This window comes from Phascolarctos cinereus, unplaced genomic scaffold, assembly GCF_003287225.1.
Source record: "Phascolarctos cinereus isolate Bilbo 61053 unplaced genomic scaffold, phaCin_HiC Scaffold_4;HRSCAF=312, whole genome shotgun sequence".
NCBI lineage: Eukaryota > Metazoa > Chordata > Mammalia > Diprotodontia > Phascolarctidae > Phascolarctos > Phascolarctos cinereus.
Genome location: NW_027555847.1, coordinates 327,417,517 through 327,442,445, shown reverse-complemented (window position 1 = coordinate 327,442,445; position 24,929 = coordinate 327,417,517). Strand labels below are relative to the sequence as shown.

The window sequence follows — 24,929 nt, the reverse complement described above, 5'->3', positions numbered from 1 at the left end:
ATAATGAATCTGGCGCTGATAAATTTGATGCGACATGGGAGTCTGACTCATACCACATTTGTATCCCTCTTCAGTACTGATTCTCTTCTCTCATCATGCCTCCTTTTTCCTCTTGAAAGGAAAGCAATCTGAAAAACTCATTCATACATATCCTTTGAAACACAGCACTGCCAGATATCAGAACCATTGCAGAGCCAAGTCACTTCATATCTACCCAAGAACCATTCTTCAGAAAAGACGCATAGAAGGGGGGGGGGAGCAGAATCTTTCATTAAAAAATATAGTTAGTGGCTAAGACAATATAAATTTACTTAACCATACTATCCAAGCAAAGTAGCCAGCAACCAAGATAAAACAACCAGCCACAGTAATCCAAGCATATGGTCAGCAGTATTACTTTAATGTAAATCCCCACGTGCCAGCAGCATCCAAAGAAAGACATTAGAGGAGGGGAAGGGTGAAGAGTCTCCTTGCCCTTCCCTTTCACCATATGCAGTTTGGCTATCATGATCATGATTACCTGCTGGCCACAAGCATTTCTGAGCTACAGAGTGAAGTCCTTCTGCCCTGAAACTGAAATCAAACACACAGGAATACTAATCAATTCCAACCCCCTCCCCAGCTGCATCCTTCTTTTGAAGACTATACTGCCATTTTCTTCTCTTGAAGGCTTCCCCTCTACCTTCCCAGAGCCCTTCCTTCTGTTCTACACAAAAACGATTTGGTGCAGCAAGACAGAAAGAGACACTGTCACTAAAACGTAGCTATTTCTTCTTGTCTTTTGCATGTCTCTTTTTTTTTTCTCCTGGTCCAACAACCCAGTAATGTCTCCTGACACTTATTTTCTCCTCTTTAGGATTGTTGATTGTTTCAGTCGTGTCCGATCCTTCATGATCCCATTTGAGGTTTTCTTGGCAAAGATACTGCAATGATTTTGCCATTTCCTTCTCTAGCTCATTTTCCAGATGAGGAAACTGAGGTGAACAAAGGTACATGACTTGCCCAAGGTCACCAGCTAGTAAGTGTCAGATGTCAGATTTGAACTCAGGTTTTCCTGATTCGAGCCCAGCTCTCTATTCACTGCACCACCTAGCATCCCCATCTTTGGTCTACGTTTTCTCTTTTGCTTTCTCTTAGAAGACACTGGCCCCCTTTTTACATGTATATACATATACGTGTGTGTATACATATGTATATATATACATATATGTATATATACACATATATATGTATGTATGTATCCACATTTGCATTATATTACTCTTATCTGATGACGTATCTTTGATTCTTTCTTTCTCCATCCCGATCTACTTAAGAACACCCATCCTCCCATTGCACCACATTTATTTGTTTCCTTATAATTTACCTCCATCCTTCTATCCCCTCCCACTCATTTAAGGGTTCAGTTACCAATCCCCACTTGCTTTTGGCCATATTCAGTTACCTCCCCTGCTCAGTTTCCTTCTATGAACTCCTTTTCTCATGCTTGACTCATCCTCCTTCCTCCAGCTTTTTTTTCTCCCTCCTCCATCACAATTTCTCTTTCTGTTCTTTAGCTACTTCTCACCCTTCACACCCTCCACTTCCCAGTAGACCAGGCTTGGAAAAGGAACATATGTTGGAATTGCATTTGGGTTTGCATTGTTCTGTAGCACCTGTGTTCTTCTCCATGTGAGATACAAGAAAAAAAACAAACAAACAGCCGAGGTGCTAAGAGGCAGACACTAAAGAGCAATCAATTAGCCTGGGGCTTTCAGATCTCACTTAAGCAAAGGAAAATCCTACTGAGAAAGTGTTCAAGATCTGCAACAGGAAGACTAGCATTCTCTGTTACATTTTGTTTTCTTTTGTTTTGTTAGATGCAAAGTGTATTGGGAGAGCATGTAGTTTATGCCCCAGTTCTCAGGCTTTGAAGCAACTATGACTCCTCATCAAAGCCTTCCTTTTAATTATACATGGGACCCATGTGGCAGAAGAAAGAATATTTAAGGTTATTTGTTTTAATGCTGGTTCTTCCATGGGCCTGCTGTAATATACTTGGGTAAATCTCTTAACATTTCTTTTTTTTCTCCTTGAACAGAAAAGTACTCTATTCCAGTGTTATGTGGAAGAAGAAAAATAACTTTGTATACAACTGTCTCACTGTCAAAGTGCTTTTACACGTATTATCTGGCAGACAGAGCACCCTAAATGGTGATAACATTTTTGACAGATGTTAGAGAAAGGAAAACAGGACCTGTGATCATGTAACTTTCTTATGCCATTAACATAACAGGAAGCATTTACAGCTTTGATCTCTGCCTCCTGCAAGCCTTTTGGTGAATGGACAGACTGTATGTGCCCTAAGTCTGTTCCTTGGTCACATTAGAGGAGGGGAAAATCTCTAAAGCAATAGCTGCGTGAATAGATGATAAAAGAAAAAACAGAAAGGCTAGCTGGGAGTGGAGTGCCTGGACAGAAGGAAGATTCATTACCTAGAGTTGATACTACCTTGGCTTGAATGCCAAGTTTCAACCTACGGAATAAGCAGTATATAAAACCACTAAGCAGTGATCAGGCTGATCTTCCCCTTTTAAGATTTTTCTACCTAATGGTAGAATGGGAATGCCATGCCATTCTGGAAGCCAGGCAGCCAACAGAACAATTAAAAAAAAAGTAGTTACCAGGAACCTCGTGCTAAAGAAAAATTTGAAAAGATTCAGAAAGTCAAATTAGTAAGAACACAAACATTCTGGAAGGATCCTTAGAAATAAGTAAATAAAATGTCATCAGCTTCTAGAGCCCAAAATTAAGTAAGTGTATGATTTTGCATATTAGAGCCATCCCTCTCTGCAGGGGTAGTATTACATGATAATGGAGCCAGGTGCAGCTCATGGCTACAGGGCCTTAGATTTCAGGTGTTGTTATTTTCACAGGCCCCTGCCAGTATGGTGCCTGGTGCAACAACTAACCCATATATTTAAAGGCTACTCTGTCTATGGCAAATGGCCCTGAGATGGGAAGGGGGAGGGAGAAGTGGAAAATGAATTCAGTGATAATATATGCTCCTAATTCAAGAAGTTACCTAAGATTTCTAAGACTAGAAGAAATCTAGGGAACGTAAGAGAAACTGAATTTAAATTCCCACTCTTTCCATGCATGACTTCTTTATGATCATAGCAGTACAGTTTAGGTCTATAAAAAGTTTCTATAGTCTGAAGTATCCCAAAGCTGAACTGTGCTACCCCATACAGAAAATGAAAGGAAGAGAGACTCTATAGTAGAGAGAGCACTGGACTGGGAGTAACAGGCAAGTCATTTCCCTACTCCAGACCTAAGTTTCTTTCTCCTTAGGAGATTAGTTAGTTAATTAAAATAGATTTCTAAAGTCCTTCATACTTCATGCTAAAAAAAAAAAATTAAAAAATTGGCTGACTTCATTGCATACTACCATTCTAACATCCTAATCTCTTTCATAGTATTACAACACCTCTTTGAAAGATCATGAAAGTTACATGAGAAAGAATCATTAAACCATATATTTTAAAACACAAATGGTGATAAAAGTAGTATCTTGTAGTTATATAGAACTTTTAACTTTTCAAAGCTTTTTTCATAGACATTACGACCATAAGAGAATTCATTCTCTTTCCCTCAAAACCTAGTTCTCTTCCCTATTTCCATCCTTTTAATCATCTAGGTTTGCATCCTCTTCATCCTTACCTCTTCATTCTCTCTTACTCTACATATCCAACTGGCTAACAAGTCTCATCTATTCCACTTCCACTGTATCTCCCAAACCCTTATCTCTACTCACAAAGCCACCCTCCTAGTTCAGGCCCTTATGCCCACTAGCCAAATACTACTCTAATAGCCTCCTAATTGTTCTCCTGGTCTCAACTCTCTTCCCACTCCAATACAGTTTCCACACAGCTCCCAAGATGATATTCCTAAAGCACTAGTGTGGCCTTGTCAGTCCTCTTAACTCCAGTGACTCTCTATTATTCCCTCTAAGATCAAATATGAACTCCCCCTTCACAATCTGACTCCAACCTACCTTTCCAGGTTTATTGACATTATGTTCTCCCCATCCCCTACAAGCCATCCAAATTACTGTCTTACTACTCCTCACATATGACATTTTATCTCCTATCTCCATACCTTTTTATGGGCTGTCTCCTTTGCCTTGAATGTACTCTCTCCTCACCTCCACCCCTTAGAATGTTTTGCTTTCTAAGTTCAGCTCAAAGCACCACATCTTTCTTGAGGATTTTTTTGATCCCACCAGCTACTGGTACTTCTCCCTAAAATTATCTTATATTTACTTTGTATATATGATTACTATCTACTTATATAGTATATGTGCTGTTTCCTTCAACAGAAGGCAAGACTTTCATTTTTGTCTGTTTCCCCATCATACAGGTCCTGCCACATACAGTAGGTATTTAATAAATATTTATTAATTAATTGATTACTTTTGCCTCCTCTAACACCTCACCAAGAAATCTGTGGTGGATAGAGAAATACAGCACCACTTTTATTTGTCTTGTCCTGGCAGGAAATTATTTAATTCAGATAACATCTTGGAAAAATCTACTTTTCTAAAAGCATCCTCTCTATTGATTATGAATGAATTCACACATAAATAGAAAAATTCAGCTTGAATGTGGCACTCCCACATGATTTTAAAAGTCTGTTCTGAAGCATGGAAATAAATAAAGAACTTCTTTTTTTCTCAGCTACTTTAGCTTTGGGGCTCCTGCTTTGGACCTGTCAAAGCAATAATCAATACAATGTGGAACCAAAAGGCAAAATCTGAAAGCCTTATTCTGAAGCAGGTTCAGATTACTGAGCAATAACTTGGAATTGCTCAGCATTTCTGGTTATACTTTAACTCATTATTGTCTTTCATTGTTTCACTCTTAAGATGCTGTCAAGTATTCCAGATTTACATTAGCCTTTTCAGGACTCACATACCTGGTCTCCCACCTAACTCTCCCATCTCCCTACAAGCAATGTAACTTATTTTTTAACAGGGATGTACCTAGTTACTAGGCTCTCAAATGCTTATTACATGTGTTGAGTCAGTCTTGGAGGCTGTACAATCAATGCCTGACTACTTCTCTATTCACGCAAAGCAGCTGAGAGCATCCCAGGTTTTTGAGGCGGTCAAGGCTATTTGCAGCTTTGTGAAAAGGATAACAATGTGCCTGCCTTGTAGGTTAGTGGGAGGCTGCAATTAAAGAGCAGACATGAGAGCATTCTGAAAAGTACAAAGTTCTATATAAAACTAAGATTACAAATACTCATGTTATTATTATGGGAGGATGTCGGCTGGGAAATAAGCAGTTTAAGGGAACATGCTGTTATCAGAAGCACTTTTTGTTTACAGCTGAAAATAGGAAGCCACAATGTTTAAGGACCCTGATGTAAAAAGACTTCCCAGGAACAACAGAAGAGCCCCGACTCCCCACCTTTCCTCTACTGACAAAGAATGAAACATATCATTAAAAGGCAAACTCTGCTTAGATTCAAGAGCCCAGATTATAATCAAATCTTTTAGCTGCATAAGGAATTCTAAAGTCTCCTGTCATACTGTGAATAGCAAGGTCCTAGCAATACACTCACATTCCCTTCTAAGACAACCTGTACCAGTGGAATAAAATGACTAATTTGGATCTACCTTCAATCATGTGCCATAAAAAATGAATTCATTAGCCAAGAACACTCTAAACTGTGGCCAGCCTAAAATAGTAGCTGAAAGTTATGTAAACTATCCTAGCAACCTTAGAATTTTAAAAGTTCTCCTCCAGGGAATATGTGTAAGAATGTATGTGGACTAGGAAGATGAAAAATAAACAAACATAGTGTTGGTTCGAGGTGTATGTGAGGGGAGGAGGCAGAGAAATGGCATCTTTTCCAGGTTATTAATTGCTACTTCTCTCTGTAGTATGCTTTAAACAATGCTACAAGCCAAAGGAGAAGACTGATGAAACAGATGAGTATCAAACATGTTGAAGCTGAATGGACTGAGTGAATCTGAGCCCAAATAATGGCCCCATGAAAGAGCTGAGCTGTGACAGTCCAGCAGAAACATTCCTGGATAATAACATGCTGTAGGCAGTGCAAAGCTTTGTTCTTTGGATTTCAGGCAAATTCAAAATCAAGCAGCCCCTGGTTTTCTCCCTTCCCATTCTCAGCACACTTTATCTCCTTTCCCCTGGCCTGTCAATCTGGGCTTATCAGGGAAGTGTCATTGTGTGGGGGCAGAGAACTAGCCAAAGGCAGGCCTTTTGTGCACCCACAAACTTTGTGCCTCGAGGTGAGGAGGAGGAAGGCAGAAAATGCTGAGAAAAGCAAGACTGAAAAGGTAAACCTTGAGAGTCAACAGAGGGTAAAGTAGAATAAAAGCCCCAGAATTGAAGCATCTGCTTCAAACCGTAGCAGAGACTTCCTATCAACAAATTATAATGCAATAGATGGAAATCATCGACTTTCACAGCCTCTGTTTTCATTGGACATAAAAATCATTCTTAAAGGAAATTTTAAAAATCAATTAAATTCACACTGAAGGTTACAAGCAAATCTATTACAGTTCAGAAATTCTGGCAACTTGCCACCTTATCCCTAGATATGACACTTTTTTTGTAATATGCAAAGAACAGTTAAAAAGTTAAAATGTAGAATTTCATCCTTAACAGGGTGTTAATAGGCTTTGGTGGATTTTTACTTAAAACAGGAGAGTTGTACTTAAACAGAATTTTTTTTTAAATGCCTTGAATACTAAGAAGTGAAAATGCCCATACAGAGTGAAGGGTAGAATGTTGAAAACACTACACTCCCATTGGTCAAGAACATCTTCCCTCAGGGAATACAATTTGTTAAAATTGGTGAGTAAGGCATGCACATCATGACTGGCCCTGAAAACATCTTTAAGGAGAGAAATGTGTTTTGTTGTCAGTTTCTCTAAAACCTAACCTAACACACTTACTTTTGACTTACAAGTCAAAATTACATCCAGAAAGAATATATTCATTGATGTAGGCTCCTCAGTTCTTCTGAGATTCTAAATTAGAAAAAGGGCCTTTGGAAACGTTGCTATTTCTCTCTCTCTAAGATGCAGGCAAATAATTAAGTATGAATTAAATGAAGAAATGATCCAGTCTGATAAATTTATAAGAACTATGTAAGTCTCCAAAGCTCTCTAAAGGGAGGTCCTAGTGGTCAGAAGAGGGAAGTCCTCTAACTTTGTATTTTCCACTCTCTTACCTCTCTATCATGATGCCCCTTTTCTGGCCTCTTTCTCCATTCTCTCCCACCCAGCAAGATCTCTGATCTTCTCAGCTGTCAATTAATTCCCAAGGAAGCTGTCTTCTCATACAAGTTTAAACTATGCTTGTTCCCTTAGATATATGCATTTTGGTAGGGGAGTATTAAAGAAGCATCAAACCTTAGGAGTAGAGTAAGCTGGTAAGGAAAAGATAGGAGGGAGGAGATCTTCCTAACACCCCTCAGTTGCACCACAGACCAGAACAGGGTAGGCAAAGAGTAATATTTTTCATTTATACCTGGAAACCTGTTTAGAAAGCCCAGCTATATATGATAACTACCTACCAGTCACAAAGACCACTTGTATATGAAACAGGAAGGCTTTTTCCTCAATGAGGCTTCTGTTTTCCTTTAAAGGCATTTTGACTATCTTTACTTGTGTTGCATATCACTCCCAGATGAGTTTAACTCTTCTGTGAAAGCCATTTACCTTAGGAACTAACACAATCCTAACGGTTGCTCAATTAAAACCACAGTGAGAAGGGAGTATTCACATATTGCTAATGACTTTGAGATAAAAAATGTATGACTAAATTCAAAGGATGACCTGCAGCCAGCATTTGGTGTTTGTGACATATTGACATCACCATAGCATAGCAAAAATGCAAAACTGATTTGGTTTTCATCACTGAAGTTCTGCTTATACTTTTAAATAGCCATATTTTTGACAGCTCAAATGCAACTTTTGTCTGGATCTGTGTATAGCTATGTTGATTTGCACACCAAACTATCCACCAGTCCAGTAGGGACTTATAGGAAAGTTTCTGAAATGCAGCTACCTTTGGGGTTAAACACTGGGAGCCCAAAAGAGATTCATATTCATGCTATACAACTTAGGTTAGGAGTAGAGAAAAACAACACCCTAGAAGCAATGACCAGGGCTCTGAAATTACTCAGAATTTAATGATCTGAGCTTGAATTTACTTTGGCAAAATCACAACCAGATTTTTAACCACATTTACCCCAAAGACAACACCCAATACGTTGCATCCCCATGTTCTTCACCATACTAACTGAGGAAGTGTTTCATCACTGACTCAGAGTTAAAGACATGACTTGGACTGAATCACCAACACTGCTTCCTGCAGTATTAAAACTTTCCCTTTGGGTCTGCTAAGCAACTGGTAAACAATCCCGACCCTCCCTTATCTGACTTAAGCCAGAAAGATGCTTGACCACTGACCCTAAATGGAAGGGAAATCTGAAGGTTCCACTGTGGATAAAACAAACATGAATGATGGGAACAAGTGAGAAACCTTGCCAGTCAGTCTTGTCTTAGATGAAGAGCTCTTTAAGGGAAGATAGCTCTTCTGTTTTGACTGAGGACCCAAATCCCTAGCAACTCACTGGGAAAGAAAAACAAAGCACCCTGGTCAACAACACTTGGTACCTCCTCTCACTAGTTTCTTAGCTCTTTGCAACACGATTTTTTATTTCATCATTCACCTGAAATTGCTCTGTCAAAAGTCTCTAATGGTCTCTTAACTGCCAGATCTAATGGCCTTTTCTCAATCCTCATCTTTCTTGACTTGTTTGTAGCTTTGGACATGATGAATCACCTTCCACTCCTGAATACTTACTCCTTCATTTAGTGACACTCTTCTCCCCCTCAACCCCCGCTTCTCTTACTATCTGTTTGATCACTCGTTCTCCGTGTTCTTTATTGGATCTTTATTCAGTTCATGCTCACTAACCATGGTTGTCGTCCCCCCCAAGACTCTATCCTGGATCTTCTGTTTTCCCCTCTATAATCACATTTAGACATCATCAGCTCCCAGGGGTTTCAACTATCCTCTCAATGCAGATGATTCCCAAATCTATACATGCAGCCCTACTCTTTCTCCTGGGCTTTTGAACCACATTCCCAACTACCTTTGGATATCTCAAACCGGATGTCCCATAGACATCTCAAACTTTTCACGTCATTACCATTTCCCCCAAACCTTCCTCTCTTCCCAATTTTCCTATTACCATCAAAGGCACCACTACCTTCCCAGTCACCAAGGTTTCCAATTTTGGTGTCATCATCTCCTTCTCATTCATACTCACCCCATATATCCAATCTCTTGTCAAATCTTTCCATTTCTACCTTTACAAGCTCTCTCATACACATCCTTTTCTTTCCATTCAAACATCCTAGGACAGGCCCTCAGAACCTCTCATTTGCACTATCTTGATTAGTCTCCCTGCCTCTAGTCTCTCTTCACTCCAGTTTTTCCTTCACTCACTTTCCAAAATGATTTTCCTGAAGCACAGGTCTGATCCTGTCACCTCCTTACTCAATAAACTCCAGTGACTCCCTCTTATGAATACAAATATAAAATCCTCTGTCATTCAAAGTCCTTCACAATATGGTCAATATCCTATGGCCCCAGGCTTCTTAAACTTCAATCTCCTTCACATACTCTGTGATCCAACTACTTTGCTGTGTCTCACATATGAAACATCAGCTCTCAACTGTACACTTACATGGGCGGTCTCCTCTATCTGGAATGCTTTCCCTCCTTACCTCTGACTCCTGACTTTTGTTTCTTTCAAGACTAAGCTCAAATCTCATCTTCTGTAAGAGGCTTTTACTGGCCATCCCTTCTCCCTTTGAGATTACCTTCTCTTTACACTGTATGCATCTTACATGTACAGAGTTATTTGCATGTTGCCTTCCGTAGAATAATGTGAGCTCCTCAAAAGCAGGATCTGTGTTTTTGCCTTTCTTTGTATCCCCAGGCCTTAGCACAGTGCCTGCCATACGGCAAGCACCTAATAAATGCTTGTTGACTAACTGACCAAATTTGTCATCTTAATTTCTGGATGGAAATTTTAGTTCTATCAATGGAGTGTTTCCTGAGAACAGCACACTGAATGTTAAGACAGAATTAAGGAGAGCACAGAGATTTTCTAGAGCTCTCCTTATGACATATTATAATAACTGTAGTTCATATACACAGATAATACTGTAGTACACTGTAATGTACTTTCCCTTTTACTATACTTAGTGGTAGGTAGGGCAGATATTATTCTTCCCATTTTACTGATGAGAAAAATGTGGCTTGGAGATATTAAGTGACCAGTTAAGTGTTATACAACTAGTAAGGAGTATCAGATTAGGATTTTAACTCCAGGTCCTGAACTTTTCTAGTATATCATGCTGCTTCTCTATTATAGATGATAATTACTATTACTAAATCATTAATGCAGAACCCAAAATTTCCATTATCACCTTTTGGCCTAAATTGGCTTTTTCTCCTACTCTGTCATAAAACTGTATTTATAGGATTTGAAGTTGGATGGATGCGAAACCCATGTTCACTAGCCAAGGGACTCTTAGTCCAATCTAGTCAATGTGTTTTTCACTTTAAGCAAGGTAAAAAAGAACTGAAATCAAGTTAGATTTATTTTTTTAATTTGCATGGGAAATTGTAATCTCATCCTTCTTCCCATCCCTCTACCACACTCATTCATTCCCCAAATTCACTAGTTTTATTCTCTGGGCACAGAGGGGAGAGCTGGAAGAGATGGGGAGAAATTATAGGAAGATGTATTTCTGCTCAAATATGAGGAAGAACTTCCCAAATAATTACTGTTGCCTGAAAATGGAATGAGCTTCCTTGATTGGTAGTGAGTTCCTGATCATTGGAGGCTGCCATAAATAGTAGTCAGGAATACTGGAATTTTTGTTTCATAGAATGGTTGGCGTAGACAACCTCTTTAGTCCATTGCTACTCTTAAATTCTATGATTTTATATAAAAGATACAAAGAGGTTCAACTAAATGCACTAGTAGCCTTCCTTTGGGTCTTTTAATATTTCATAGAGACCAGGGACTTCAAAGAGCTGTCTAAATGGATGTCATAATATGAACAATATTCATTTTTTCAACCACTTGGTTTTTTCTGTTTAGATTACTGAAGTAATCAGTTTTGAGGTACTACAGATCTCATGGAAGAGGCCTGTCAGTGTTTTAGGGCCCCATGGCAACAGCACAATGCCATTACAAACAGGAGCATATGGAGAACCTCGCCATTTATGGGGCATCCCTCTCTTACGTGGACTCTGTACAAAATGCCCCTACAAAAATATAAAATTCCTTTGGTAGTAATTTGTCTCTTTGTCTTATGACTTACTTGATACTGACACTCACAGTAACAGTTATCTGTTTCATTACATCTCCTAAAACATATCCTAATGTCTAACTTGAGTAATTTCTTCTGCAACATAAGCTACTTTCCTTCTTTTCTTCTCTTCAGTGAAAAAGAGAACAATGGTTCATCTCTTTCTATACCAAGAGTTCTTAACCTAGGGACTATAAACTTGGTTTTAAAAAAAATGTTTTGATAACTGTCTTTCAGTATAAGTAGTTTCCTTTATAAGTCTATGTCTTCTATTTTATGCATGAGAAACTGTTATCCTGAGGAGGAGACCAAAGGCTTCACCAGGCTGCAAAAGGGGTTCATGACACAAAAATTATTAAGAAAATATATAAACTTTCTATCACATCCTTGATGATTCTAATTGTCTCCCCTTTACCTTCTCTTCTCTAGGCTAATCATCCTCAACATTTAGAATTTCCTCACTGAGTTTCCTAATCCTTAAATTATTTTCCATTTCCTTTGGACCCTATTAAAATTCTCCACAGCTTACTTCAGTTGCAGTGTCCCAAACTGGATACACCACTCTAATAAAGGCTTTTTTGCATGTGGAAAAAGTTGTAAAGTGAGTTTATAAACTGAATACAAAGGAATTCACATGGAAAGCAGAGAGCTAGCTAGATGCATGAATGCCATTAAAATAGAATTCAATGGCATAAAACTGAAACCATCATTCACTATAAATATTTCTTACTTTTCTACAAGAAAATGTCAGTGGCCTGTAGTGCCTGTCTTCAAACATGCCCATAACATAAAATGGGAAAGCATTTGCATGTAAAACCCAACTGTCATAAGAAAGCCTTTGAATATGCTCTGAATCACACATGGCATGATTTCATAACACCTATAGACTGGAAAAAATAGGACACTTAGTTCATTTGCCTTTCATTTCTTTTTCACAATTTGTTCTTTTCCTATTTGCCCATTACCAAAGATTCAGTTGTATTTAATTAAGGACATGACTGACATTACCATCAGTTAATTCTGTCCAACCCTACACAAGGCTGAACCTGGATTAGCATGATCATTTCACGGCCCAAACTCTTTTTCTAATACCACAAGAGGAGGACATCCTTGGGGTCTCAGTAGGGAATGAAATTAATGAGAATAAAATCCATATGAAGTAATATGTCTATAGGACAAGGAAGAGGAGATAAATATTAGAAGAATTAGGGGAGTTTCTTTTTTGTCCCTTAGTTTTCCCAGTACTAAGTTATCACTAGTCAAAATTTGGTCATTCTTTAAATATGGTAACGTATGGCGAGGTTCTCTAGAGGGTTCAAGACAAGGGTTGAGGAGTATTTTTAAGTCCCTCATTCCCTTGTCTGCTGGAATCAAGGGGTTTGGTGGAGGCGATGCATTTAGTCTCCAGAGAGAAGAAAGATGCTGTTCACACAGCTCTTCTACTCACCAGTCCATGCAGCAGCAATGGTGTTGGCTTTGAAGGAAGCCAACTGTCCTGCTCTCCCAGCCAGAGGTAAAGAATTGCATTGGTGGCCACTAGAGGGAGGAGGATTAGGAATACAGTAAATTGTTGGGAAAAGGCACCCATGAAAAATGCACATGGGACAACCAACACATCACCAACCACCACCTAGCAGCTACCTCTCTGAGTGACCTCTATGGAGTTGGCACATACCATTAACCCAGAGACCCAGTCACCAGTTACTGCTGAATGTTTCCCAGTCTGTCCCTTTTATCTTTGGGGGCTGGCGGGGAAGAGAGACTAAATAAGATCATGAGAAGTGCACACACACACACACACACACACACACACACACACACACACACACAGATGTGCACACACCCGTATGCTATCATTGCCCACCCCCAACCCCCATTTACAGGAAGTCTCAACTATGCTTTAGGATTCTTGCTCATTTCCTTACTTAAACCTTCTGATGTCCTTTACCAAGAAAGCTTTCGTGAAAAGCAAACAGCCCAACTTCAAGATAGTCTTGGGAGAAGCATCAGCAGAGAGAGGCACTCACTGTGCCAAGATGTATTTTTACCAACAAATCTGTACAAATTACATGAAGTTGAAAACAAACAAAATATAATATAATGAAAGCAAGTTTTCTTTTGCTCAAGGATAACTTGAAGCAGACCTGCAAGAGATATTTTAATTAGCTCCTTCTACAAACACAAAGCACAGCACAGAGTGGGTTGGGTCATCCATCCTGCCCTTCCATTGGGCTGTCTAGTGGGGATCTTACCTCCAGCACAAGTAGCTGAACATTCTGACCAAGGCTGATGATTCCATGCAAATCCAACTTCATTGTCTCCACTGCCCGTGCGAGTGATAGGAACGTTGAACTTATATCTAATCCCCAAATTCTGTTCCTGAAGTAGAATCTGACATTGAAAACAACTGATTAAGCTACATTTTAAATAGTAAATACAGAGCAACTTACAATGACATTTCAACTACATTTCTCATGTTTTGTGGATGGGGGAGAATCATAAAAAACAGGCCTTAAAGTTCTTTCAAATAAATCCAAAAGAAATTTGGGATAGCTGAAACACAGACATATCCTGATTTTGTTTTACTTCCATTAATAAACGTGATTTTTTTTCACCTACTATCTGAATTTAGTCAGTTCTATTAACTTTCCTATTTACACAGAAAGGTTATCAATTATGCAACCACTAAAAATTCAAGGATTTACATATTATACTGTCATGGAACACTAGACTTGAAGTCTAGGAGACCTTGTCATTGCCATAAATTATATACCCTTGGACAAGTCATCTGGCTTTTATATACCTTAATTTCTCCACCTGTAAAATGAGAGTGATAATACCTGTCCCCTTCCCACCTCAGAGGAGGATACATTAGAAAATAGTTACCATGATGATGAGATTTTCTGAAGTGGGACCCAGGGCTTCCAGTGACTCTGGTTCATCAGTTGGCCTCTTGTAATGGAAAGCTGTTCCAGCAACATCAAACTTCCTTGGCCAGTCAATAGTCCAGGCACCATTAATATAGTAGTCATCGCCTTCAGATTTTAAAGCTTAAAGAGAACAAAGTCACACATTTGAAGTACCATTTAATCCTGTGGCCCTGCTATCAGACTATACATAACTACTAGTTCAGGCAACAGCATACAGAAGAAGCAAGATCACCACTAAACTGGTCCCATTTGCCTTCAGAATTGGGGCTTTGGATATCTGCATACACAATTTAAAAATAATATTTCTCCCTCTCCTGAAAAACATGTCCCAAGACAATATTCTTTTACCATTAAAGTAGTTTCACTAGTTTGTCTCACAAGTTTCAAATATTCTGCCCATGTACTCAACTAACCAAAGAAAACGGAAAAATAGGTAGATGGTCCTGGGGCATTCGATTTCCCAAAACCCTATCCATGTTCCTTCTAATTACAAAATATTTTCACCTCTCTTAACAACCTGAGTAGATAGGGATATTTAAGCTTGAGAAGAGAAACCTCCAGGTGGACATGACAGCTGGCTTCAAATATTCAGAGTTTTCATGTGTAGGAAGCACAAGGCCTGGACATGGAGTAAAGTTACATGGACACAGATGTTAGATTGATCTGCAGAAAAATATCCTAATAATTAGAGCTGTCCAAAAAATGGAAGAGGTTATTTCAAGAGGAAGTAAGCTCCCCATCACTTGTCACCTATGGGCGGAGGATGCCCAGCCACTTGCTACACATGTTTTAAGGGGGATCCAGGCTTCTAGTGGGGTTGGATAACCCATGAAGTCCTCTCTAATGTTAATGTGAGGGTTCCATGAATATCCATTTCCTCCTCTGTCTACCGCTTTCCATCTTCCCTCTGATACACTGGGAAAATTAATTTTATTTCTTAAAGCAATTTGACCTTTTTGCACATGGACATATCAAGGTTTATTTAAAGATAATTGATTTTGCTGTGTCTTAAATTTGTTTTTATTTGGTTTATTCATAAATTGCTTGCCTACCCTTAAGTCTGATAGGTAATATGTTCCATGTTCTTCAAATTTTCTTTTAATATCGCTGTTTAGATCTAAGTGATGTATCCATTTTGACCTTATCTTGGTAAATGGTGTAAGATATTAGTCTATGTCCAATTTCTGCCAGACTGCTTTCCAGTTTTCCCAACAATTTTTACCAAATAATGAATTTTTATTCCCAAAACTTAAGTCTTTACACTTGTCAAACACCAGGTTACTATAGTCATTTGCTGCTGTATGTCTTCTCAGTTTCACTGATCTATCTTTCTATTTCTTTGCCAGTACCAGATAGTTTTAAATAACTACTGCCTCATAATATAGCTTAAAAGCTGTGTGAAGTGTGACTTGCAAAGGTTTTGCAGTATTTCTCAAAACTATATATGGTCTTTCTTTTAAAAATGAATAAAGATGAAAAGGGAACAGCTACTGCTTGCATTCAGATGGCAGAGTGACAAGCATCACCCAAATAGGATATGAGAGCTGGCCTCAATTATTTGAAGGTTTGCCAAGTGAAAAGAGTATTAGATTTATTGTACGTGGCCCCAGAAGGCACAATAAGCAGTAATCAATAGAAGCTGCAGAGGAGCAGATTTCGGCACGTCTGTGGAAGACATTCCAAACAATTAGAGCTGGTCAGAATTGGCTGTATTGTGAAGTAGCAGGCTCCCCAGTATCGAAGGTCTTCTAGTTGAAGCTACACGAACACTTGCAGCGCACTTGATGGTGCAGAGTTGATTCCCGCTAAGGTATGAGTTGGGCTAGACAGCTGCTAAGATCCCTTTCAACTCTGAGCTTCTGATTCTGTGATTTAGGTGCGCCCTCAGTTTCCTCAACTATTAAGCAAATGAACAAGTGGTGGAAAACACCTAAATAATATTGCCCGAAAACATTTCATAAATACAGCATGTATTTAACAAACACTTTATGCTAACAGCTATTTCCCAGAACCGAGAAGCTCCTGACTTGAGATGTATTTCTGTGTTGGGGTTGGGCAGCAAAGGAATAGGCTCAGAGATGTGGAACACCAGGTAAAGAGTGGTTAAAAAAAAGTAAGAGGGAGAGGGTACTAGAAATTATATTTCTTTTCAAGGTACTGCTGGTGCAGGAAGCAATCCTAAATTCTTAGGTGAAAGCAAAGGAAACTTCTGAGCTAATAGAAGAAAGAAAGGACCCGACAATATAGAGGAGCTGCTTGGGGGAGTGGGGGTGGGAGAGTACCATTCTGAAAGTACCTTTATGACACAGGTTTCACAGGAGACAGTGGTTGGGCTTGTAAAAGGAGAGCAAACTTTCCACCCAGCTTTCTCCAATAGTCTCTACTGCATCACTTGAGTAGACAAAAAAGCCAAACCACCAGGCATCAGGGGCTTAAGTTGCTAACTTTTCATCCTTTAAACAGTTTACTTGTGATTGTGTAAAGCAAGTGACTTTGTGACACAAAGTAGAAAGCATCCTCTTTCATGATGCCATGTTGTTTTCTCTCATTGCTTTAGTTCTTGAAAACTTCTTACCAATGTAGTTTTTTGACATGGCCATCTCTTTGACTTCAATGTGGACAGAACCTCTTGGAATATGTACAACTTCCATGTAGCCTGCAACATAAAAGCAGACCTATAACAATCTACCTACATATAGAGCTTTGGTCAGAAAATAAATCTTTACTAATGACTCATGAGAATTTGTACATTTTTAAAAGTAGATACATCTAGACTGGAATCCCTCTCATTTAAAATTGTTTTTACAATCAACTTTAAATTTAAGGCAGAAAGCTTATTCTATTGGCTTGTTATTTCTCCATCAATCCACAGTCCTGCACACCCTACTCTGATAATTTGTAAACCTTAAGGGATATCAGTAAGATCTGGACACGAACCTCCTATCCCCTAGGAGACAAGATGCTTGTTTTAAAATACAGCTATTCAATGCCTGGACATCTCAGTCCTTCTTAGAATTCTAATAGACTTTATTGGCATTTTTTACACTTAACACAATTTGATTTCTCTCCTATTTCAGAGGCAGCTAAAGAGTGGCTAAAAAAAAGTAAGAGGGAGAGGGTACTAGAAATTATATTTCTTTTCAAGGTACTGCTGGTACAGGAAGCAATCCTAAATTCTTAGGTGAAAGCAAAGGAAACTTCTGAGCTAATAGAAGAAAGAAAGGACCCGACAATATAGAGTACTGGGCCTGGAGTCTAGAAGACCTGAGTGCAAATCAGGCCTCAGATACTTGCTAGCTGTATGATCCTGGGCAAGTCACTTAAATCTCTGTTTGCCTCAGTTTTCTCAGCTGTCAAACAGGGATAATAATACTACCTGCTACCCAGGATTATTGTGAAGATCAAATGAGATAATATTTGTAAAGTATTTAGCAGAGTTCTGGCACACTGTAGGTGCTTAATAAATGCTTGTTTCCTTCCTTCCCAGTTCTCTGTTCACTTTTCTTATCTACCCAACTAGATATAATCTCTTTGGGGGTAAAGAGTCTACCTTATTTTTGTCTCTCAGCACCTAGCAATCTTTTGTATGTAGTAGGCACTTAATATTGCTTGTGGGATTGAACTGACAATATGAAGCCAGAAAGTCAGTAATTAGAATGAAAATTTAGTAAAAACAAACAAACAAACAAAAAAGCCACCTTTGATAGTCAGCCTAAACTAAGAAGTTAAAAAGTAAGGGAAGGAACAAAAATATTTTTGAGGTCTGAAGGGTTATTCATACACACTCACCTCCTCTGGGCAATGAATCATTGAAAAACCCTTCAATGGCATCACATGTGCTTCCATCCCCTCCACAGACTCGACATCTGTCTTCCCTAGCATCAGATCCCAAAATATTATCACAACCTACATGCTGGAAACACAAAATATTCAATATGTCACAAAGAAGGCTTCTTGGACCCATACCTGAAAAGAATGTATACAGTTCTTTTTTTGGCCACAAAAATCCCAGAAGGAATCACCATCCTCTTGCTTCCTGTCTACACTCCGACAAATAAGTCCTGAGCCAACACTTCTCAGGACAGAAGAATAAATAATTCAATATGATTCCACTACAAAGAAAGCATACAATTCTATTCTACACTCTCTTGTTGCCTCTTTTTTTTCCTGACGATCTTTCCACTTACATCTATACATCCCCATTCCCACTCCTGCCCCACAGACACAAGCCATGATTACATTTCCCACCTAGTTAAAAACAATATCTTGTCTAAGATGACGAGGCTCTGCCTTAATTTCACTGTAAAGAACAACAAGAGTAAGAAGCAGAAAATATTGGCTCATGTTCTGAAACAGTGGGTCTGTAGAGGACTGAGCAAGAGTCCAGAGGCTGCTGCCACCAAAACAATCAACAATTCTGTGGTAGTTTTATCCCACTGTTAAATCTCAAATGTGATCAGATATGGCATACATCTTTACTCATCATCATCTGGTGATGAGGAAGTTAAAATCTCAATTTCCAACTTGATCATTTTAACTCTCATTTATTTGTACAGATGTGGGGCCCATGGGTGTATTTTAGAAATTGAATTTAAATGTTTGATTGTCAACTCTTGAAAACAGGTACTTAAGTTGTGGCTATAAATCCTTAGGCCAACTGTGGCTGTCTTGATGGTCACAACAATTAGGGTCACAGAATTGGGATGACAGTTTACAAGAAGCCAGGTACATTGAAAAGTCTGACTCAGGGTGTTAACATGAACTAGAAACTGTATCATCAAAAGAATAATAGTGTATTTGGAAACAAGATGCAAAGAATTTAGCAGCTGTTAAGTCTAATAGGGTCCTCTGCAAGAGATGGGTATTCATTAGCCCTTCATTCCCACAGACTCAGGAATTGAGGCAAAGACAATTATGTTTAACCATATCGGTACTTTGGTGAATGAAGGCCTTTACACTCTTCTTATAATAAATTGGCCTCAACCCAGATTCTAGAAAAACTGTACAAATGCTAAGCTAGTCGGGTTAACTCCTTAAGATAAAATATCTCAATTAAATGAAAACCACTCCAATCCATTAAAAAAGGGGTAGAGGAGGAGGGAAGAACCTGAGCGCAATCTCATGCTCAGAGAAAGAGTTATGGCATGAAGCAGAATCAAATGCTCTCCCAAAGCAAACATATGGCAACCATATGAATAAGGGCCGAACTGGAAGTACTTCCTATGCCAGCTCTTTTCCTGCCATCTTGTTTGTAAACACCATAGAAAAATAACCGAAATTACAATTTCAAAACATTTTCATAACTCTGGCAAAACAATAGCATCATAACTAGGGCATTCCAACAAATCCCATTTGTATGGTGGTTGAATACAAATGGATTATTAAATCCATAGGCCAAATTCTACCTTCAGATGTATGCACATAGCTCCCAGTGCTTTTAATGGGAACTACCTGGTTCTCTCTAAAGGTGTACTTTTCTTTAATATTGCTAAGGGTGCAAGGAAGGGGAAAAAAAACTCACAAAAGTAGAAAACATATAATTCCCATTTCCCTGCCTCTCCCTCTCCTCCCACCCCTCAAAAAAAACCCCAAAACCCAACAAAGCAAAATACAATATCTGAGCAACCTTGCATTCTCCATTGATACAGATATCCAGTGAATCGGCATTGCACTGAGTTCCGTCTATCACTGCAGGGGCACGTTCCGTGTAAAAATTGTAACCTTCAGCCAAGCAATTTAATGCACAGGGCTTCACCCCACCTGGACAAGCACAGTAAGTAGAGGAGAAATCAATAAAGTAGTCCTTCTAAAGAAAGGGTAATTTCAGTATCAGCTATGTCAGTTGTGCGATTCCCAGGGACATCACATAGCACCTCTTGAATGTATATTCAGATGTGTAGTTTCTGAACTTCCTTTCAGCCTTTGCTAAAGTTTCTTGTTTGCCAAAACTGGGTCAACATCCTCCCTGCCAATACAACCCGAGGGACCTGCTGAGCAGCTCCAAAATTTGACATCTCAAGTATTTTTAACATAAGTTTTCAGCATATTGTAGGTCAAAAGTGCTCACAGTAAAGAAGCCTGCCAGGTGAAAAAAAGAAAAAAACTGATGAAATAAAGTTTATAGGAAAAACGAGATAATTAACTTTCTAGACAGGAAGTTCTGCTGAAGATATTGCCACTTGCTATTGAAGTTGGTGAGATCAAGTACGGAAATATTGTTTCACCAGAACCACTTCTTCTAGGAGCAAAAAAGAAAACCCTGCTTCTTCCAGGGAGGCCATGACAGCTGCAGGATAAATGGAACCTGCACCTGCCTTAACCCTGTCCTGTCCTCTGCCACAGCTCCAACACGGGAGAAATGGCACATAGGATTAAGCACTTTGATGACAGCTCCTTTGTGTCAACACCTAACACAATGCTTTGCAAACAGCACAAGCTTAATGACTCTTTCTTGAACTGAACCTAAGCAATTATTGAAAAAATAAACATAAAAAAATACAGTTATAGCTTTCAAAACCAAGTATTTTTAATTCAGATTAAAATGTAAGCCCCCTGTGGTTCCTGGGGAATTCCACTTTGTAACTAAAGTCTATACATGTTTAGGTAAAGATGGCAAAGATAAAAGTCATTTTTTTTAAGTGGGCAGCTAATGCACATCAGAAGATCACAGTCTATTTGGGTTAAATTTCAATTCAATAAACATTTATTGAAGGACAACTATGTCTAAGGCCCAGTACTGGCCCACTAAAGATGGGCTTTTTTCCCATTACTCAGCACATGAAAAAACTATTGTTTATTTGTGATAAATTATCACTATGAATAAGAATGATAATCCTGGTGATTAGAGGTTGTTGTTGTTCCTATGTTAGAAAAAAGAAGTTGACACTCTCTTCTGATACTGCTATCCCTCAGCTAAAACATCATTCATCATCTCACACTCAGATCACTGCAAAAAACTACTGGTTGGCCTCCCTACTTTTCCCAGTCCTCCTTAATTTCAGCGCCTTCCCTATGAGATTACCTCCAATTTATCTTTTACATATCTTGTTTGGACATATCTGTTCACGTATATTTCTCATTGTCTTCCCCATTAGACTGTGAGCTACTTGAGAGCAGGAACTGTTCTGGCCTTTCTTTGTATCCTCAGTACTCAGCACAGTGCCAGGCACATAGTAGGTATTTAACAAATGCTTGTTGACTTGATTTGTTGAACAAAGAAAGGACAGGACTGCCTTTAGGGGTGAAATGGGACAACTGGAATATACAACTGAGAGAAAGTAGAATTACTTAATTTGATTTTGCTTCTGTTTTCTCTTATAGAGAAAATATTGAAAAGGACAATACTAAAATAGCACTAAAATTCAAGATTAGCAGGATGGTAATAAAAGAGTACTTAGGTACTCCTGCTGACTTCTGGTCACTAGGCCCAGGCCAACTATTTCCCAGGGTTCTCAGAAAATCCATGGAAATGTGTGATCTCCAAAAAAATCATGGAGAACTGGAGAGGGGCCACAGAACTGGAGCATCACAGAATCACACAGTCCAAAGCCATCTAGTCTAACCCGCACGTGAGCACGAATCCCCTCTACACTATAACCAAGAAATGGCCATGCAGCCTTTTCCGAAGACTCTCAATGTGTGGCAACTCCGTCCCTAGGCAGTCCATCCACTTTGGGACAGCTCTGACTGTTGAGATGTTTTTCCTGACGTCAAGCCTACTGGATGCTCTTGATTCTACCCTCTGGGACCAAACAGAACAAATATAACCCTCTCTTTCCAATACCTCTTCACAAATATTTGAACACAACTAATTTTGTCCTGGCCCTAAGACTAATTTTCATCTTGCTAAACAACTCCCATGTTTTCAACCAGTCTTCACATGCAAAGAACCTTGAGGCCCTCCAACATCCTGAAAGCCTTCCTCCAGAGGCTTTCCAACTTACCAAAGTCCTCCCTAAAATGTGACATTTAGAAATGAATATAATACTCCAGATCAGTCCCACTTTCTTAGTCCTGAATATTATGCCTATTAAAATCACCTAAAGCTGCATTAGCTTTCTGTATTGACCTGTATTGAAAGCTTGCAGTCCATTAAAATTCTTTCGATCTTTTTTTTTTAAGACAAACTTCAACGTAGCCATACCCCTCTCATCTTGTATTTGAGAAATGGATTTCTGGCATCAAAGTATAAGACTGTCATATTTATCTAAGTTAAATTTCATATTACTAGATTTGAACCTTTCCTACATGGAGTGAAAATTTCTGTATGGACATGACTTTATGAATTCCTCCTACAAAACTACTGGGTTTTAGAAGGAAAATTTTACTGATAATTAAAATCTGGCAGAGCAAGCAAAAACATCTTGCTGCAAGAGCTGAACCTGAGTTCACTATCTTCAATTTCAGTCCTTCAAATCAGTTCACACACTAAGTGTGCTGTGTAATTATTATGAAGAATAGATTCCAAGACATATTTCTGCTAAGCGTTACCAGCTTCCTGTTAACTTAGGCATCTCACAGCCCAGAGTGTAACTAGGCTCCCTCTTTAGGTGATGGGCCAACATATTAAATTTGTTTCTTAAGTCCCTCTTAAATAAAAGCTTTCTAAATTCCTGTGACACTTTACTGGATTTCCTCACTATTAACCCACTTTCAGTGTTTTCTGACTTTTGATTATATTGGTACAGAATCTGATAGTGTTTACCTTTAAATGGTCAGATTTTTTTCTAAAATAAGGTATTGCCAGAAAAGGTCTTTTTATATTTCACTAATCCCTTGAGGAGGTTTGCCATGGGAAGGACCTACAAGTCTGTCTTGTCTTCTTTATAGTAATGATAGAAGAAAACTCCTCATCATCGTGTTTGTTAGTTTCAAGGCACCTCAACGAACCGGAGCCTCAGACTAGCAGTGAGGGAGCAACAAAAAGTGCTGGATTTAGGCTCCTCAAGCTTCAAATCCCACGTCTAAGCATAGTTTTCTCATTTCCTCATTTGTAAAATGGGGGTGATAATATCCTCAGTACCTACGCTCACAGGTTGTGAGGCTTAAATTATACAATCTATGTAACGCACTTTGCAAACCCTAAAGTGCTACATAAATGTCAATTATTATTATCATTACTAATGCTGAATGTTTGCCCAAACTCACAGCAAAGATGTGCTACAAGGAAGAAAGGAAATACGGATTTATACAGTGCCTACTATGTGCCAGACAATGTCAAGTGCCTTTGACAAATAATATCTCATTTGAGCTTCACAACAATCTCGTGAGGTAGGCTCTGGTATTATACTCATTTTACAACAGAGGAAACAAGCAGACAGAGGTTAACAGACAGCTGGGAAGGGTCTGAGGCTGGATTTGAACTCAGGTCTTCCTAACTCTAGGTAGGACCAGTGTTCCATCCACTGCACAACCTAGCTGTTAAAGCTTATTCTTTAAGGGTCAAGTGACTAACTAGCAGCTTCAGGTTACACTCCCTAGAAATGTAGGTTAAGGGGGCAGCTAGGTGGCGCAGTGGGTAGAGCACCAGCCCTGAAGTTAGGAGGACCTGAGTTCAAATCCGGACTCAGATACTTGACACTTGCTAGCTGTGTGACCCTGGGCAAATCACTTAACCCCAAGTGCCTAAAAATTAAAAATAAAAAAAAATAAATGTAGGTTAAATACACAAAATGACCTTTAGTCAAGTGGCAGCTAGGTGGTACAGTGGAGAGAGAAGGACCTGGAGTCAGGAAGATATGAGTTCAAATCTGCCCTCAGACACCTACTAGCTATGTGACCCTGGGCAAGAGTCACTCAACCTGTTTGCCTTAATCTACTGGAGAAGGAAATGGCAAACCACTTCACTATCTTTGCCAAGAAAACTCCCTGGACAGTATGGTCCAGGGGGTCACAAAGAGTCGGACATGTCTGAACAACAACAGCAACAACTTAAAAATTATACCAAAAATGCAATTATGCAAAGACTAATGATTTGATTTGTGAATTATCTAGGCTGCTTACTTTTCTTCCTACTTCCTGACACCCATATTTTATCTTTACCTTGATGCTTTCATTTCCTCACCTTCATTAAAAGGTAGACAGGTAAAGTAATAACAGGAGAAACCCAAATCAGTTATTTTTGCTAACTGATAACAATTTCTGATAAAGACTCCATGAGTAGGAAAAGGAAAGTTTGGGCATTAGCTATGGTTTTCAATGATTCACTTATCAGTAAGTGATCAAGAGGACTGGCTGGAAAATGATAAACTTTTTTTTTCCTGAACCAATGACCAGCAGTCTTAGCTTTCTTCCAGGCAGCTGAACAAAGTTCCTGATAAACTGATCCAGAAGAAAAAATCCCACCCGAATCTGCATTTGAAATCTCAGAAGCCAAGAAAGTTTTTAAGGTTGCTCCTGATATCCAGTCAAATTAATTAATTGGTGATAACTCAGAATTTATGTCCCAGCTAATGGGCACTTATCTATCTATCTATCTATCTGTCTGTCTGTCTGTCTATCTATCTATCTTAAATCACAATCCCCTGATAGTTAGACTTCATCTAAGATGGTGCATCAACTTTTCCTAAGACAACTGAAGCTTA

At 38.9% G+C, this 24,929-nt stretch overlaps 1 protein-coding gene across 2 annotated transcripts in view; it reads right to left on the bottom strand.

Moving 5' to 3' along the window:
- The window catches only part of ADAMTS6 (ADAM metallopeptidase with thrombospondin type 1 motif 6), a 339,960-nt gene that overhangs the window by 49,955 nt on the left and 265,076 nt on the right, over positions 1-24,929 (bottom strand). Inside the window, exons 16-21 of one of the 2 annotated variants that reach the window (XM_021007269.2) lie at positions 19,973-20,106; positions 18,136-18,259; positions 16,922-17,002; positions 14,303-14,466; positions 13,669-13,807; positions 12,864-12,952 (exon numbers count right to left, since the gene is read on the bottom strand). In XM_021007269.2, the coding sequence (XP_020862928.1) occupies positions 12,864-12,952; positions 13,669-13,807; positions 14,303-14,466; positions 16,922-17,002; positions 18,136-18,259; positions 19,973-20,106 (731 nt within the window). The remainder of the gene's footprint in view (positions 1-12,863; positions 12,953-13,668; positions 13,808-14,302; positions 14,467-16,921; positions 17,003-18,135; positions 18,260-19,972; positions 20,107-24,929) is intronic. The other variant, XM_021007265.2, reaches the window with a different exon arrangement.